Raw genomic sequence first — 12,573 nt, 5'->3', positions numbered from 1 at the left:
AGGCTACTTCAACAGCATGTCCCAAACCCATGACCTTTACCACCAAGAAGAACAAAAGCTGCAGGCGCATGGGACCACCACTTCTTTCAAGTCCCCTCCCAGACATGTACCTCCTGATGTTGGAAATGTCTCCAGTCCTTCATTGTCACTGGGTCTAAATCCTGGGACTCCTTATCTAACAGCATTGTGGGAGTACCTTCATCAGAAGGACTGCAGCAATTCAAAATTAGGGCTCACTACCACCTTCCAAGGGCAATTAAGGATGGGCAATAACCTCCAGCCTTCCCAGCAATACTCACATCCTGAAACTTAATATATATATATAAAAAAAAGGCAACCAGGTTCAGAGAAGTCAGACACTGGATCCAATATGTTCGGGTGACTTGAAAAATGATTCAGCTACAAAGTAATTAAGTAACGTGCAATCTCCACAACTCTAATACACAGAATAATACAAAATAAAGCAATACTACCTGCTGGTCTCCAAGAGAGTTGGTGGGTCGGAATCGCCCAGTAGCAACAGCAGCACCTCACTGTGGATCACGAAAGAAAGACTATCAGTTCGGACCCCCCCTTAACCTCAAACCAAAGGAGCATATAATTTTCCATGAATGAATTTAACATCTTCAATTTCTCCCTAGTTTTTTTTCCCTCTTCACCTCAAGCAATTCTCTTGCAAAACTGAAACAATTACAAAAAAAAGTCCTGTAAATCCTTTTAAAACAATCAGAAATAGAAGAAAAGAAGACAAAAGGCATTCTTAGTGCAATGCTAGGCTCAACTTGCCACCTTGGCGTATTAATTCCAAAAGGGAAGTCAGATCCAAGGCAACACCAAAGAGGCAGCTTCAAGATAAACCGCAACCACGTAATGTAGTGCTTCTATACATCACTTCACAAATCTGAAAGAACACCATTCTCCCTAGGTTAATATTTTCATGGATTGCATCACCCAGTAGGATTATGTAGATTCATTGAATTAATATGGTACAGGTGCAGTCATTCATCCCAAGTCTGTGCCATACCACACACTGAAATAACCACTATTAATACGGTTTTTGGCAATGTTTGTACTCTTCAAGATCAACCACAAGCCAGTTAGATGCAATTCTCATTACACACTAGCCCACTAGGCACTCCCAGATTAGGCAAAAGAAATAAATTAAAACTAAAGAGCCTTCTATACCATCCCAGCATTGTGTCACAACATTCACGTAGTTGGTGGGTGGGCACTGCATTATGCAATTTTCCAAGCCTATGGTGCTTTCGCCATGTGAAATTGCTTGTGTATTTTTTTTATCCTGCGTAACATACCCACTAGTAACTGTATTTAGACAACTCAATGTAGAAAACTTACAGAACACCAGAAGACATTTATCCTGTTTGGGTTGGATTCGAAGGTTTGTCCCAAAGTAAAAAAAAAACTACTTCAATTATTTACACGCTGTTTTCTCACTAAAGTAGCTTTGTTTTAAACACCATAACTATGTAGTAAATCCCTAAAGTGCAATCAAATTTAATTACATTTTTAAACTGGAAAACAAATAGCAGAATTTATTGGTGAACGGAGTCTATCCATAATGTAGGAGGCATTTTTTGGTGGATAAATGGGATATAGTATACAACTTCATGCAGCTCATGTTACTTCTAAAATCAAGTGGTCTGTATAAGATTGCAGAAAAATAGGGGGCAATTTCTTTAGTATATGACCAATCCTCCCATGAGGCTTTCAGTTGTCAGTATTGTATATGATCTGCCCTACTCAATATATTTTGTATACAGGAAAACAAAATGGAAGAATCCTAGGAAATGAAATGAGGGTTTATCCAGTTTTCCCAAAAACCCATTACGACAGCAAGATTTAATATTATTAGAGATGTGTTGCAAGAAAATGCAGCATTGTAAGCCTACCAGTACTTACATGAGATTTTCATTGTTGGTGATCGACTGACAAGTTTCCTTGTAACAAGCCATGTTGCCCAGGATACCAACGCAGATCTCCTAACCTCAAAGAAAAGTCATATTGTCAAATAATTTCAAAGTACTGCTGATAAAAACAAATATGAAACAACCACTTAGCTGATCGCAGTTCCTTCCACAGGATACATACAAATTTTTCCTTCATTTTACCTCTGAAGGCAAAATTCTGTATAAATGCAATATGATCCCTACAGACAATGGGACAAATCATATTTACCTTGGTCAGCTGTTCTTAAGAGAAGGTCAATTATGTCCTACCTGCAAGTCAGCACATTTGTAACTTCCATGCTTGCACATTGCATTGTAGAGGTAGGGAACAGACTAGGCTCCCCGCCAAGTACAGAATTGGTCCTGCATCATCCTACACTGAGGGGGCGAGGTAGAATTCCCATCTAGTCACTCAGTTTTACACCAACAAAGCTGGTCTATCTAGCACAATCCCATTCAAAAGGTAAGTGGTTCAAGACTTCATTTTTTTTATTCTTTATTTTAATTTACAGTAGTTTAATGTATTTTTCATTCATTTTTAAACAATTATTTACTTTCAATTATATACATTTCAAATGTTTCAGAATGCCTCTGATCATCAGGGATATTTACAGACAGTCCGAAAGGCCTTTGACAGCACGAACTATCAGAGGGCCATCAGGGTGGTACACAGCAAAGCCTCAGGTTCCATCACCAGAGGCCTACTGCTCACAAACTGCTCCAATTCATAGGACAACCTTGACAGCAAAGCCCAGAAAACACTGGGTATCTCACAGTATAAAATGTAAGTGTTACCATGGGATAATGCAGGAGACATGCCAGAGGCACAGGTGCATAAGTGCAAAATTCAGGCAATACCATCTAGCTTCAGTACAATATTTGCCCATTATCATTAATTGTATTCCCAATGGGATAAATACATGGCTCATTTTTAGCGGCTTTTTTCTGGGAGTCTACTCCATCAAAACACCATTGAGATTGATAGGCATTCAGTTTATATCCAGATCTTTTAATGAGCCATTTATGTATCTAATTCCTCTCAATATTGTGAAGGACAACATTGTTCCAGAGAGAAGATGCTTTCAGAGAAAGATATGGTTGCCATTTAACTGACAGTTGACAGTGGCTATTCTGTCCATAACTATCTGCTTACTAAAAAAACTTGAAAGGTTGCTCAGCGCATATCAGCCAAGTCTGGCAGCTGAACGCCTCCATAGTTAGGGAAAACCAGGTTTCCTTTTGATCTTTAATACCAATTTGTCATTGTGCATCAGCCAATTAGCTAATCATGGAACAGTGAAAAGGGAATTACGTCTTACAAAGCAAAAACCCATAACCCTAATGACAATTATTACTAACGTGATCGAGGCAAGTATCTTTATAAACTACATCGCATTGCTGTAATATTATAATAGCTACCTTCATTGGTGAATTTTAATTGCCAAATCAGCTACTCAGCCATAGCAAAACTAATGAAACTATAGCAAACCCAATAATGCATGTGTGCAATTGCCCACAGAGTTCAGTGTAAGGTTATAACGGAGCCACATATAACATTGGGATTAGCTCTGAACTTGCTACATAATTCACTTACCGTTAGTCGAGGACACTTAGATTTACCAATGATCCCTAACAAAATGTCCGTTACATTGAATTCCTGAAGAAACAGAGCAACGTCCTGCAAGATAACACACAGTTTGCATTAGCAGAAATATATCCAAGCCAAAGGTCTTCAAGTGCTCAGCATTGAATTGGAGATACCCATACAGTAAAAAAAATCAGGAAGCAGTGATACAACACGTCATGGTGTGCTAACTACACTTGATGCTTTTTGTTCCAAAGAGCCAGACTAATACAGCAAGGGCCACGCATTTCTTTAGCATTGATTATGCATCACAAAAGGTCAAAAGGACTGACCATACGCACCTTAGTAAACTCAGTCTAGTAGCCATTAGTCTTTGCCTGAACAAAAAGTGCGCTGCAATTGCAAAATTAACTTTCCACATTATCACCATTTTCAGCATAAAACTCCTTGGCATCTCAGTGTGCCACACTACTGAGAGGAAAAAATGGTAAATTCTCGATCCCTGAGCGTTGCTTGGGAAAGTGATCCCCATCTCATATGAACTTTCCCAGGGAAACTGAATGACATTGAAATAAAAATTCAGATGCTTCAATTATATGATGCTATTATTTTGGTATTGATATTGGTTTATTATTGTCACTTGTACCAAGGTACAGTGAAAAACTTGCCTTACAAATCGATCATACAGGTCAATTCACTACACAGTGCAGTTGCATTGAGTCAATACAGAGTGCATTGATGTAGTACAGGTAAAAACAATAACAGTACAGAGTAAAGTGTCACAGCTACAGTGAAAATGCAGTGCAATAAGGTGCAAGGTCACAACAAGGTAGATCGGGAGGTCAGAGTCCATCTCATTGTATAAGGGAACTGTTCAATAGTCTCATCACAGTGGGGTAGAAGCTGTCCTTAAGTCTGGTGGTACGTGCCTTCTGGCTCCTGTATCTTCTACCCGATGGAAGAGGAGAGAAGAGAGAATGTCCCGGGTGGGTGGGGTCTTTGATTATGCTGGCTGCTTCACCAAGACAGCGAGAGGTAAAGACAGAGTCCAAGGAGGGGAGGCTGGTGTCTGTGATGCGCTGGGCTGTGTCCACAACTCTCTGCAGTTTCTTGTGGTCCTGGGCAGAGCAGTTGCCGTACCAAGCCGTGATACATCCAGATAGGATGCTTTCTATGGTGCATCTGTAAAAGTTGGTGAGAGTCAAAGGGGACAAACCAAATTTCTTTAGCCTCCTGAGGAAGTAGAGGTGCTGGTGAGCTTTCTTGGCCATGGCTTCTATGTGATTTGACCAGGACAGGCTGTTGGTGATGTTCACTCCCAGGAACTTGAAGCTCTCAACCCTCTCAACCTCAGCACCATCAATGTAGACATTTACCTTTAAAACCAGATACCAAGTTAGCTTCTTATTCCCTCTTCTTAGTGATGAGGTTTGGAGCCAGAAAGGAAAATATGGAACAGTCTGCAGCAAACAGATTGTGATTGGAAGTGGATAACCATGCACAGGTGACAATCTGGTTGCATTTCAGATGAATAGTACCTCCAACACTGGGGTACATTATCTACTTTCAAATAGCTGTTATTCACCATCATATTCAAGCTACACACTGTTCTTTGGTTACCTCATCCATAGACATGTCCCAGACTTTACAGATCTCATTCTCCAGATCCTCATCCAGCTGTGTGTCTGCTTTCAAAACTTCTGTCTCTTCACCCTCCGTAGAGACAAACTAGAAAAGTAAGATGGAATAATTAATTTGTGGGGCACTTGACATTTGGCTTTGCATGCTTCTAAAAAGATACTCTGTTGAAATGGTAAAAATCATCGAATGCAATTAAGTTCTGTGTATGAGGATCAACAGAAGAGCTCTCTCGTACAGAACCAGTAAACTTCAAACAGATAAGGCAATGAGTACGACTGTTTTCTTGTCATTAAATGGTCCCATGTCTGGCACACTTGGGAGCTCTGATGCATCTGGCAAGCTTTCTACTACTATAATTTTTTTTTGTTCTGTAATCTTAGGCTGTTTTAATCTGGTAATTCACCTTGAGACAATAGAAACATGTTCATTTTTTTTAAAATTTAGAGCTGGATTCTAACTCAAGTGTTAATTCAAAGCTTCTCTACCACAGAAGGCAGAGAAGGCCAAGTCACTAAATATGTTTAAGGAAGAGGTAGAAGTATCTTTAAACAGAGAAGGCTCAAGGGATAAGGGGAGAGCATGAGAATATGGTACTGAGAGCCCTGTATCAGCCCTGATCAGACTAAATGGCCTACTCCTGTTCCTACTTTCTATGTTTCTGTTTATACCAATCAAAATTTAATCAGCACATGGGTATAATCTCAGTTTAACAGCAAAATTTTTCAAAACTGTAGCTTCTGTTTGTTCACCAAGAAAAATTAAACCAATTCATTTTAACTAGAAGTGGATGTGCATAACTGAGATTAGGTGGTCAGTCATTGAGAGAATAAAGCTAGGCGGATTTTCCTCACCTTACATAGGGCAGCTCAGTATATTCTTTTTGTCATCGACACAGGACCAACACGCACACTGCCCCTCAAATATTACCCTAACTGACATCTATTATCTCAATACAAAGAGAACAAGCCTTTGTACCCAATTTCTCTAGGTATAAACGCATGAGCCAATCAAGAGAACAGTTTACTTAGTTTCACCCAATGGAAATGGCGAGAATTAGCCTTGACAAACAATTGATAATCACAGGAAACTACAGTCAAGCTCGGAAAATGATTGGTTTGATGCATTTGAACTGATAACACCAAATGGCAGATTTAGCTTTTTCACACTGTTAGAACAAGCAATATGATTAGGTTCCTTACTTGCATGTTCCCTTTAACCTTCCAATTTTTTCATGCAGCTTTCCAATTCCTTTTAAAAAGAGGTACTACAAAATTGATCAAAGACATATATAGTGATGACCAAAACATACAAGGGGATGCGAGGAATTACTTTTTTGATTTGAGTGTGGTATAACCTGAACCTCTCTGCCTTTCAGGATAGTAAGCAAGCCAATCAGAGCTTTCAAAAGGGGAATTGGGTGGTCATGAGGGAAAAATTAATTTGTAGTGCAGAAGAAAAAGCAGGAATTGAACTGAGTTGACAGAGACTTACTGGACTAAATGATTACCTTCTGTGCTGGATTAATTTATGATTCGATGACTCTTTTTATACCATTTCAGATCAGAATTCAGAGTGAAAATGTGTTTCCTTTTTTATTTCATTGCTCCTTAAAACAATCCCATATTCTTCAGTCTTTCAACATAATTGAACTTCCTCTGGCCTGATACAAAGTTGTAAAGCTCCTTTGCCAAGGTCTTGATAGCTTTCCCTCCCATAGGCCACCATTATGCCAAACAGTACAATCAAACCCTATTCTGATGTCCACACATATACTGCTTTTTCTCAAAACCCAAAACTTTCTAACATTTCCCCCCTTAGAAGATGACAAAATGACCCAAGCAGCAAAATGTGAAAATACATGCCAGGTTCAGGCTGGGTTTCAAAAAAATCTTAAATAATCTGGCTTGGCTCAAATCGGGCCAACTCCTCATTAATAAAATACTTAATCGAGTTTACTTGAACAGGACCAAACTTGTGCATGCATGGTTTGGGTTGGGTTAATAAATTAAAAAAATATAAGTCCTCTGGATTCTGACAAACTGTAGTTGGGTTAGGAAAACAACATTGCATTAATTTGGTACCAAAGTCTCCAAATAAGTTAAAAGATCCAACAAATCTACATTGATGTCATATCAAAACATGCGCTGCATTTTTGTGTACACCATTCAAGCACACAATGCGAATATTACCTTGATTAACTGCATGAGTGTGCTAAACAACCAGTGCTTGCTATAAACTGTGTTTCCAATTGCATCACCTCCGGTGGTCTCACTGTCACTTTCATCACTCGGTGGTGGGGACGGATTGCGATCCATCCCAGTACTTTAAACGTTCAAACAACCCTGCCGAGGGAAGCATAGGAAACGCGTATTATTTCATAAGGAGGTATCGTGGGAAGGAAGAGAGCCTGGATATATTGGACATGACGTCCAACCTCGACTGCCATAAAAAAAAGCACACAGATACGCACAGCAAGCACACAGATCACCAAGCCAGAAGAAGCCTCTGTATAAAGAGACAGTGGAGCCACCGTCGGAAATATTAACCGAAATCCATCACCGGTCTTCTAACCCAGCCTGTGAGAGCTGAAAACTTTGCTGGGCTTCAACCATTTAAAATTACGCAGCTTTTCAGAGCAGTCTGAACTCATCGGGCAGCACCTCGCCGGTTATCTTTGGACAAGTGGGGTCATTCCGAGCCGGGCAGCAGAATCGCCCTCGGTGACAGATCTCCTTCTCCAGGTTCCAGGTGCAACTCCGACGAGTAAACGCCCGGATCTTGACCAGGCACAGACATGTGGCTCAAGGACCACCGGTGACACCGCCACACGTTCATCGCCTGGTGTGTGCCGTGGAGGCAGCTCACGGTGCGCTTCCTCTCACCCCGACTGCAGACGGGCAGGGGTCGGAGCCCCGGCCGGGGAGACGGGTCAGTGACCAGCTCGTCACCGCAGCTCCCACGCAGGGCGGCGCGGCCCCGGCAATCACACGGCAGCGCTCACACACCGGCTGCGGACACTCAGACTCACCATAGACCGGCTCCGGACGGCTGATCAACCCCGCGGCCCTCCTCAGCTTCTCCTTAACGGGAAACCTGTTCTCCGGCGCAGTCCGAGCTCAACCCACCCCCAACAATTAGCTTCACCCTCCGCCCACGGCGCCCCCCGCCGGCCCGGCGTCACCCCGCACCCTCCGCCCACGGCGCCCCCCGCCGGCCCGGCGTCACCCCGCACCCTCCGCCCACGGCGCCCCCCGCCGGCCCGGCGTCGCTGCGCACCCTCCCTTCACAATCTCCTCTATCAGGCTCTCTCTCGTTGTTGTTGGAAATATTTGGTCGTTTAAATTATCGGTATTTTGTTTACTAAACAACTTACCGTACCAGGTTACACCGCTTCTTGTACTTTCTACACCAATCACCGATACAACAACAGCGGTTCGGCGCATGACAATCCTTAAAAGGATTAAAACAACATTCCTTGTCCATGACAAATGTGACACCACCTACCACATATATCACCCACCTGCTGGTATGCGCCAGGGCTTACCAGTAAGGGAATGGTCAACAAAATCAGTATAAATGTGTTAAATTTGCAATGTTAACAATATGACCATACTGGTAAGAAATTTGGGACACTTTCACCTCTTCCAGCTGGTGTCAATTTGCATTCAACTCTCAGCACCACTTGCTAACTAATGACAATTTACCTCTTCACATGCCATCACGTCAGGGAAGAAAGTAATAAATTTCTCACCACATTGCAAATGGTGGCAGTTCCCTTCTTGGTGGTGCACTGTACTGGCTGACTTTTACCTCCGCATGAGGAGCCAGCCTGGTGCTAATTTATTGCCAGGATGCAGTGTCTTGTTCATCACTTGCTTCTGTTTGTCCTCGTTGTCTCTATTGCTTCTTCCCTATTACATCTGTCAATTCAGTCTGACAAGCAAGTTGGCATTTGGCACATTTTTCAGGCTATGCGTTGACTCATCCAAAAAGCACCGCATAATCTGTTAAACTGACACACAGCTGCCACTTTAATGATGCAGGGTCCTAACCCAAAACATCAACATCCACCTTTTTGGTACTGCTTCATTGGCTGAATTCTTCCAGCATTCAGTGTTTCTGCCACTTCTATGCTGTTGCCTGTTGTGTCTACTTTGGCAGCAACAGCAGCTTGTGCAACTGCTATTCCAGCACATGCTGGAACATGTGCAGGCTTAAGCAAGATAACGTGCTATTACTTCAGCTACAGTATTTAGAACATACAGTAGAACATTACAGCACAGTACAAGCCCTTCAGCCCATGATGTTGTGCCAATGTTTTATCCTGCTCTTAGATCTATCTAACCCTTCCCTCCCACATAGCTCTCCATTTCTCTATTATGCATGTGGCTATCTCGTAAATGTCCCTAATGTACTTGCTTCCACCACCTCTGCCGGCAGTGTGTTCCACGCACCTACCACTCTCTGTGTAATAAACTTATCTCTGACATCCCCCTTTTTTTTCTTTTTGTTTTCTTTTTTATTTTTTGCTCTACAATCCAGGCAGCATCCTGGTAAATCTCCTCTGCACCCTCTTTGAGACTTCCACATCCTTCCTATAATGAGGCGACCAGAACTGAACACAATACTCCAAGTGTGGTCTAACCAGAGTTCTATAGAGCTGCAACATTACCTCGCAGCTCTTGAACTCAATACCTCAACTAATGAAGGCCAACGCTCCATACGCCTTCTTAACAACCCTATCAACCTGCATGACAACCTTAACGGATCTATGGACGTGGACCCCAAGATCCCGCTTTTCTTCCACACTGCTAAGAGTCCTGCCATTAACCTTGTATTCTGCCTTCGAATTTGATCTTCCAAAGTGCATCACCTCACACTTTTCCAGGTTGGACTCCATCTGCCACTTCTCAGCCCAGCTCTGCATCCTATCATGTCCTGTTCTAATCTACAGCAACCTTCTACACTATCCACAACACCACCAGCCTTCGTGTCATCTGCAAACTTACTAACCCATTCTTCCACATCCTCATCCAAGTCACTTATAAAAATCACAAAGAGCAGGGATCGCAGAACAAATCCCTGTGGAACACCACTGGTCACCGATCTCCAGTCAGAATACACTCCATCTACCACCACCCTCTGTCTTCTATGAGCGAGCCAATTCTAAATCTACACATCCAGGTTTCCCTGCATCCCATGCTTCCTGACTTTCTGAATGAGCCTTCCATGAGGAACCTTATCAAACACCTTACCAAAATCCATGTACACCACATCCACTGCTCTACCTTCATCAATGTGCTTTGTCACATCCTCAAAGAATTCAATCAGGTTTGTGAGGCATGTCTTGACCCTCACAAAGCCACGCTGACTGTCCCTAATCAGTCTATGCTTCTCCAAATGCCCATAAATCCTGTCTCTAAGAATCTCCTCCAGTAATTTGCCCACCACTGAAGTAAGACTCACTGGTCTGTAATTCCCAGGGTTGTGCCAACTCCCCTTCTTGAACGAAGAACATTTGCCACCATCCAATCATCTGGCATTACCCCTCTGGCCAGTGAGGACACAAAGATCATCATCAAAGGCACAGCAATCTCTTCCCTTGCTTCCCGTAATAACCTTGGATATATCCCGTCCGGCCCCAGTGACTTACCTATCCTAATGTTTTTCAAAAGTTCCAGCACATCCTCTTTCCTCATGTCAACATACCCTAATGTATCAGCCTGTCGTACGCCATCCTCACAAACGTCAAGGTATCTTTCGCTGGTGAATACAGAAGCGAAGTATTCATTAAGGACCTCCCCTACCTCTTCCCACTCCAGGCATGTTTCCTCTTTTATCCCTGATTGGCCCTACCCTTACTCTAGTCATCCTCCTACTCTTCACATATGTGTAGAATGCCTTGGAGTTTTCCTTAATCCTACTCGCCAAGGGCTTCTCATGCCCCCTTCTAGCTCTCCTAAGTCTATTCTTAAACTCCCTCCTGGCTACCTTGTAACTCTCCAGAGCCCTGTCTGATCCTTGCTTTCTAAACCTTAAGTAAGCTTCTTTCTTCCTCTTGAAAAGATATTCTACATCTCTTGTCAACCATGGTTCCTTCACTTTACCATCCTTATCCTGCCTGAATGGGACAAATCTATCCAGAACCCCATGCAGGCACACCCTAAACAACCTCCACATTTCCACTGTGCACTTCCCCAAGAATATCTGTTCCCAATTTACGTTCCCAAGTTCCTGCCTAATAGCATCATAATTCCCCCTCCCCAGTTAAATACTTTCCCATATCATCTGCTCCAATCCCTCTTCAAGGCTGTGGTACAGGTCAAGGAAGGAGGTATGGTCACTGTCTCCAAAATGCTCTCCCACCAAGAGATCTTAAACCTGATCAGGATCATTGCCCAGTACCAGGTCCAGTATGGCCTCTCCTTGAGTCAGCCTGTCTGTGACTGTGTCAGGAATCTGACAGCATCTGCCAAACTTACTGACTGCAGCATCTGCCAAACCACATACGAACAGAGTGATCTCTTGTACAGAATGTCAATTGTCAGACATGTCAGCTGAGTTTCCATTAAATTACCATATTCAAAAGCTGGACAAATACTCATCTAAACTTTAGACCTTGAGTAATCAGTTTCTCTCATCATCCTGATTTTTTGTTGTTTTTTAAAAAAAGATGCATGAAATTCCTTTCTAAAGTTGGAACAAAAACTTCACATTGCAACCACTCAGGTTAGGTGTAGTTTTATCCACTCAGTTAGGCTTTTTATTCTGGACCTCTATAGTGACCTGTGCTCAGTTCATGGCCTTTCATCTCACTCTTGTATTTAACTTGCCTATAACTTCAACTCCATCACTGTATATACAACACAACACAAAGACCCTCCTGTTTTACTAGTGAGACCAGTAGGGTTACTTTGCAAAGGCAGATGAACACTGGAACAGAACTAGAACACTGTTGTTCTTTTATGTCACCAAGTGTAAATGCCTCCTTCGGTTACTGGCTTATTGTGTTCACAGATTCTCTCATGTTAAACTATACACGTGCAGGATTCTTTCCCAGAAACCTCTTATTTCCCCACCCTACCTAAAGTCTTGTCTGAATAGGACAGTGGCGACGTGTCCAACCTTCATCCTCCTTTCTAGTTGTGGACACAAAGACAAAAGATAGTTGCCATATGGCATTGGATTGGGTAAAGGGGCTTTAGCAGTAGCTGTGGCCATAACTGAGCCCACCTTTCTCAGAATCCCTCCACACCCACATACAAGGAAGCAGCTAGAAAAGATGCCTCAAACATAGGGTATCCTACCACATCTGACTGAATAACCACATTCAACAGGATTACTTACAGTGCAGTCAAAAAAAAACAAAAATGTTTCTTG

At 42.5% G+C, this 12,573-nt stretch overlaps 1 protein-coding gene across 3 annotated transcripts in view; it reads right to left on the bottom strand.

Moving 5' to 3' along the window:
* saal1 (serum amyloid A-like 1) overlaps positions 1-9,169 on the bottom strand; it is a 31,767-nt gene extending 22,598 nt beyond the window's left edge. The window contains exons 1-6 of one of the 3 annotated variants that reach the window (XR_007957454.1): positions 8,945-9,169; positions 7,383-7,535; positions 5,173-5,280; positions 3,562-3,645; positions 1,921-2,000; positions 474-533 (exon numbers count right to left, since the gene is read on the bottom strand). Coding sequence is in view for 2 of the 3 variants with exons in the window: in XM_052029507.1 (XP_051885467.1) it covers positions 474-533; positions 1,921-2,000; positions 3,562-3,645; positions 5,173-5,280; positions 7,383-7,508 (458 nt within the window). In the remaining variant the exon portion in view is untranslated. Of the gene's footprint in view, positions 1-473; positions 534-1,920; positions 2,001-3,561; positions 3,646-5,172; positions 5,281-7,382; positions 7,536-8,221; positions 8,354-8,944 lie in introns of those variants that run through there. The other 2 variants (XM_052029507.1, XM_052029506.1) reach the window with 2 other exon arrangements.
* Between the last annotated feature and the right edge of the window lie 3,404 nt (positions 9,170-12,573).

The sequence above is a fragment of the Pristis pectinata genome, chromosome 14 (assembly GCF_009764475.1).
Source record: "Pristis pectinata isolate sPriPec2 chromosome 14, sPriPec2.1.pri, whole genome shotgun sequence".
Lineage (NCBI taxonomy): Eukaryota > Metazoa > Chordata > Chondrichthyes > Rhinopristiformes > Pristidae > Pristis > Pristis pectinata.
Note: the sequence above shows the minus strand (reverse complement) of the source record. Positions and strands in the feature narration are given on the sequence as shown.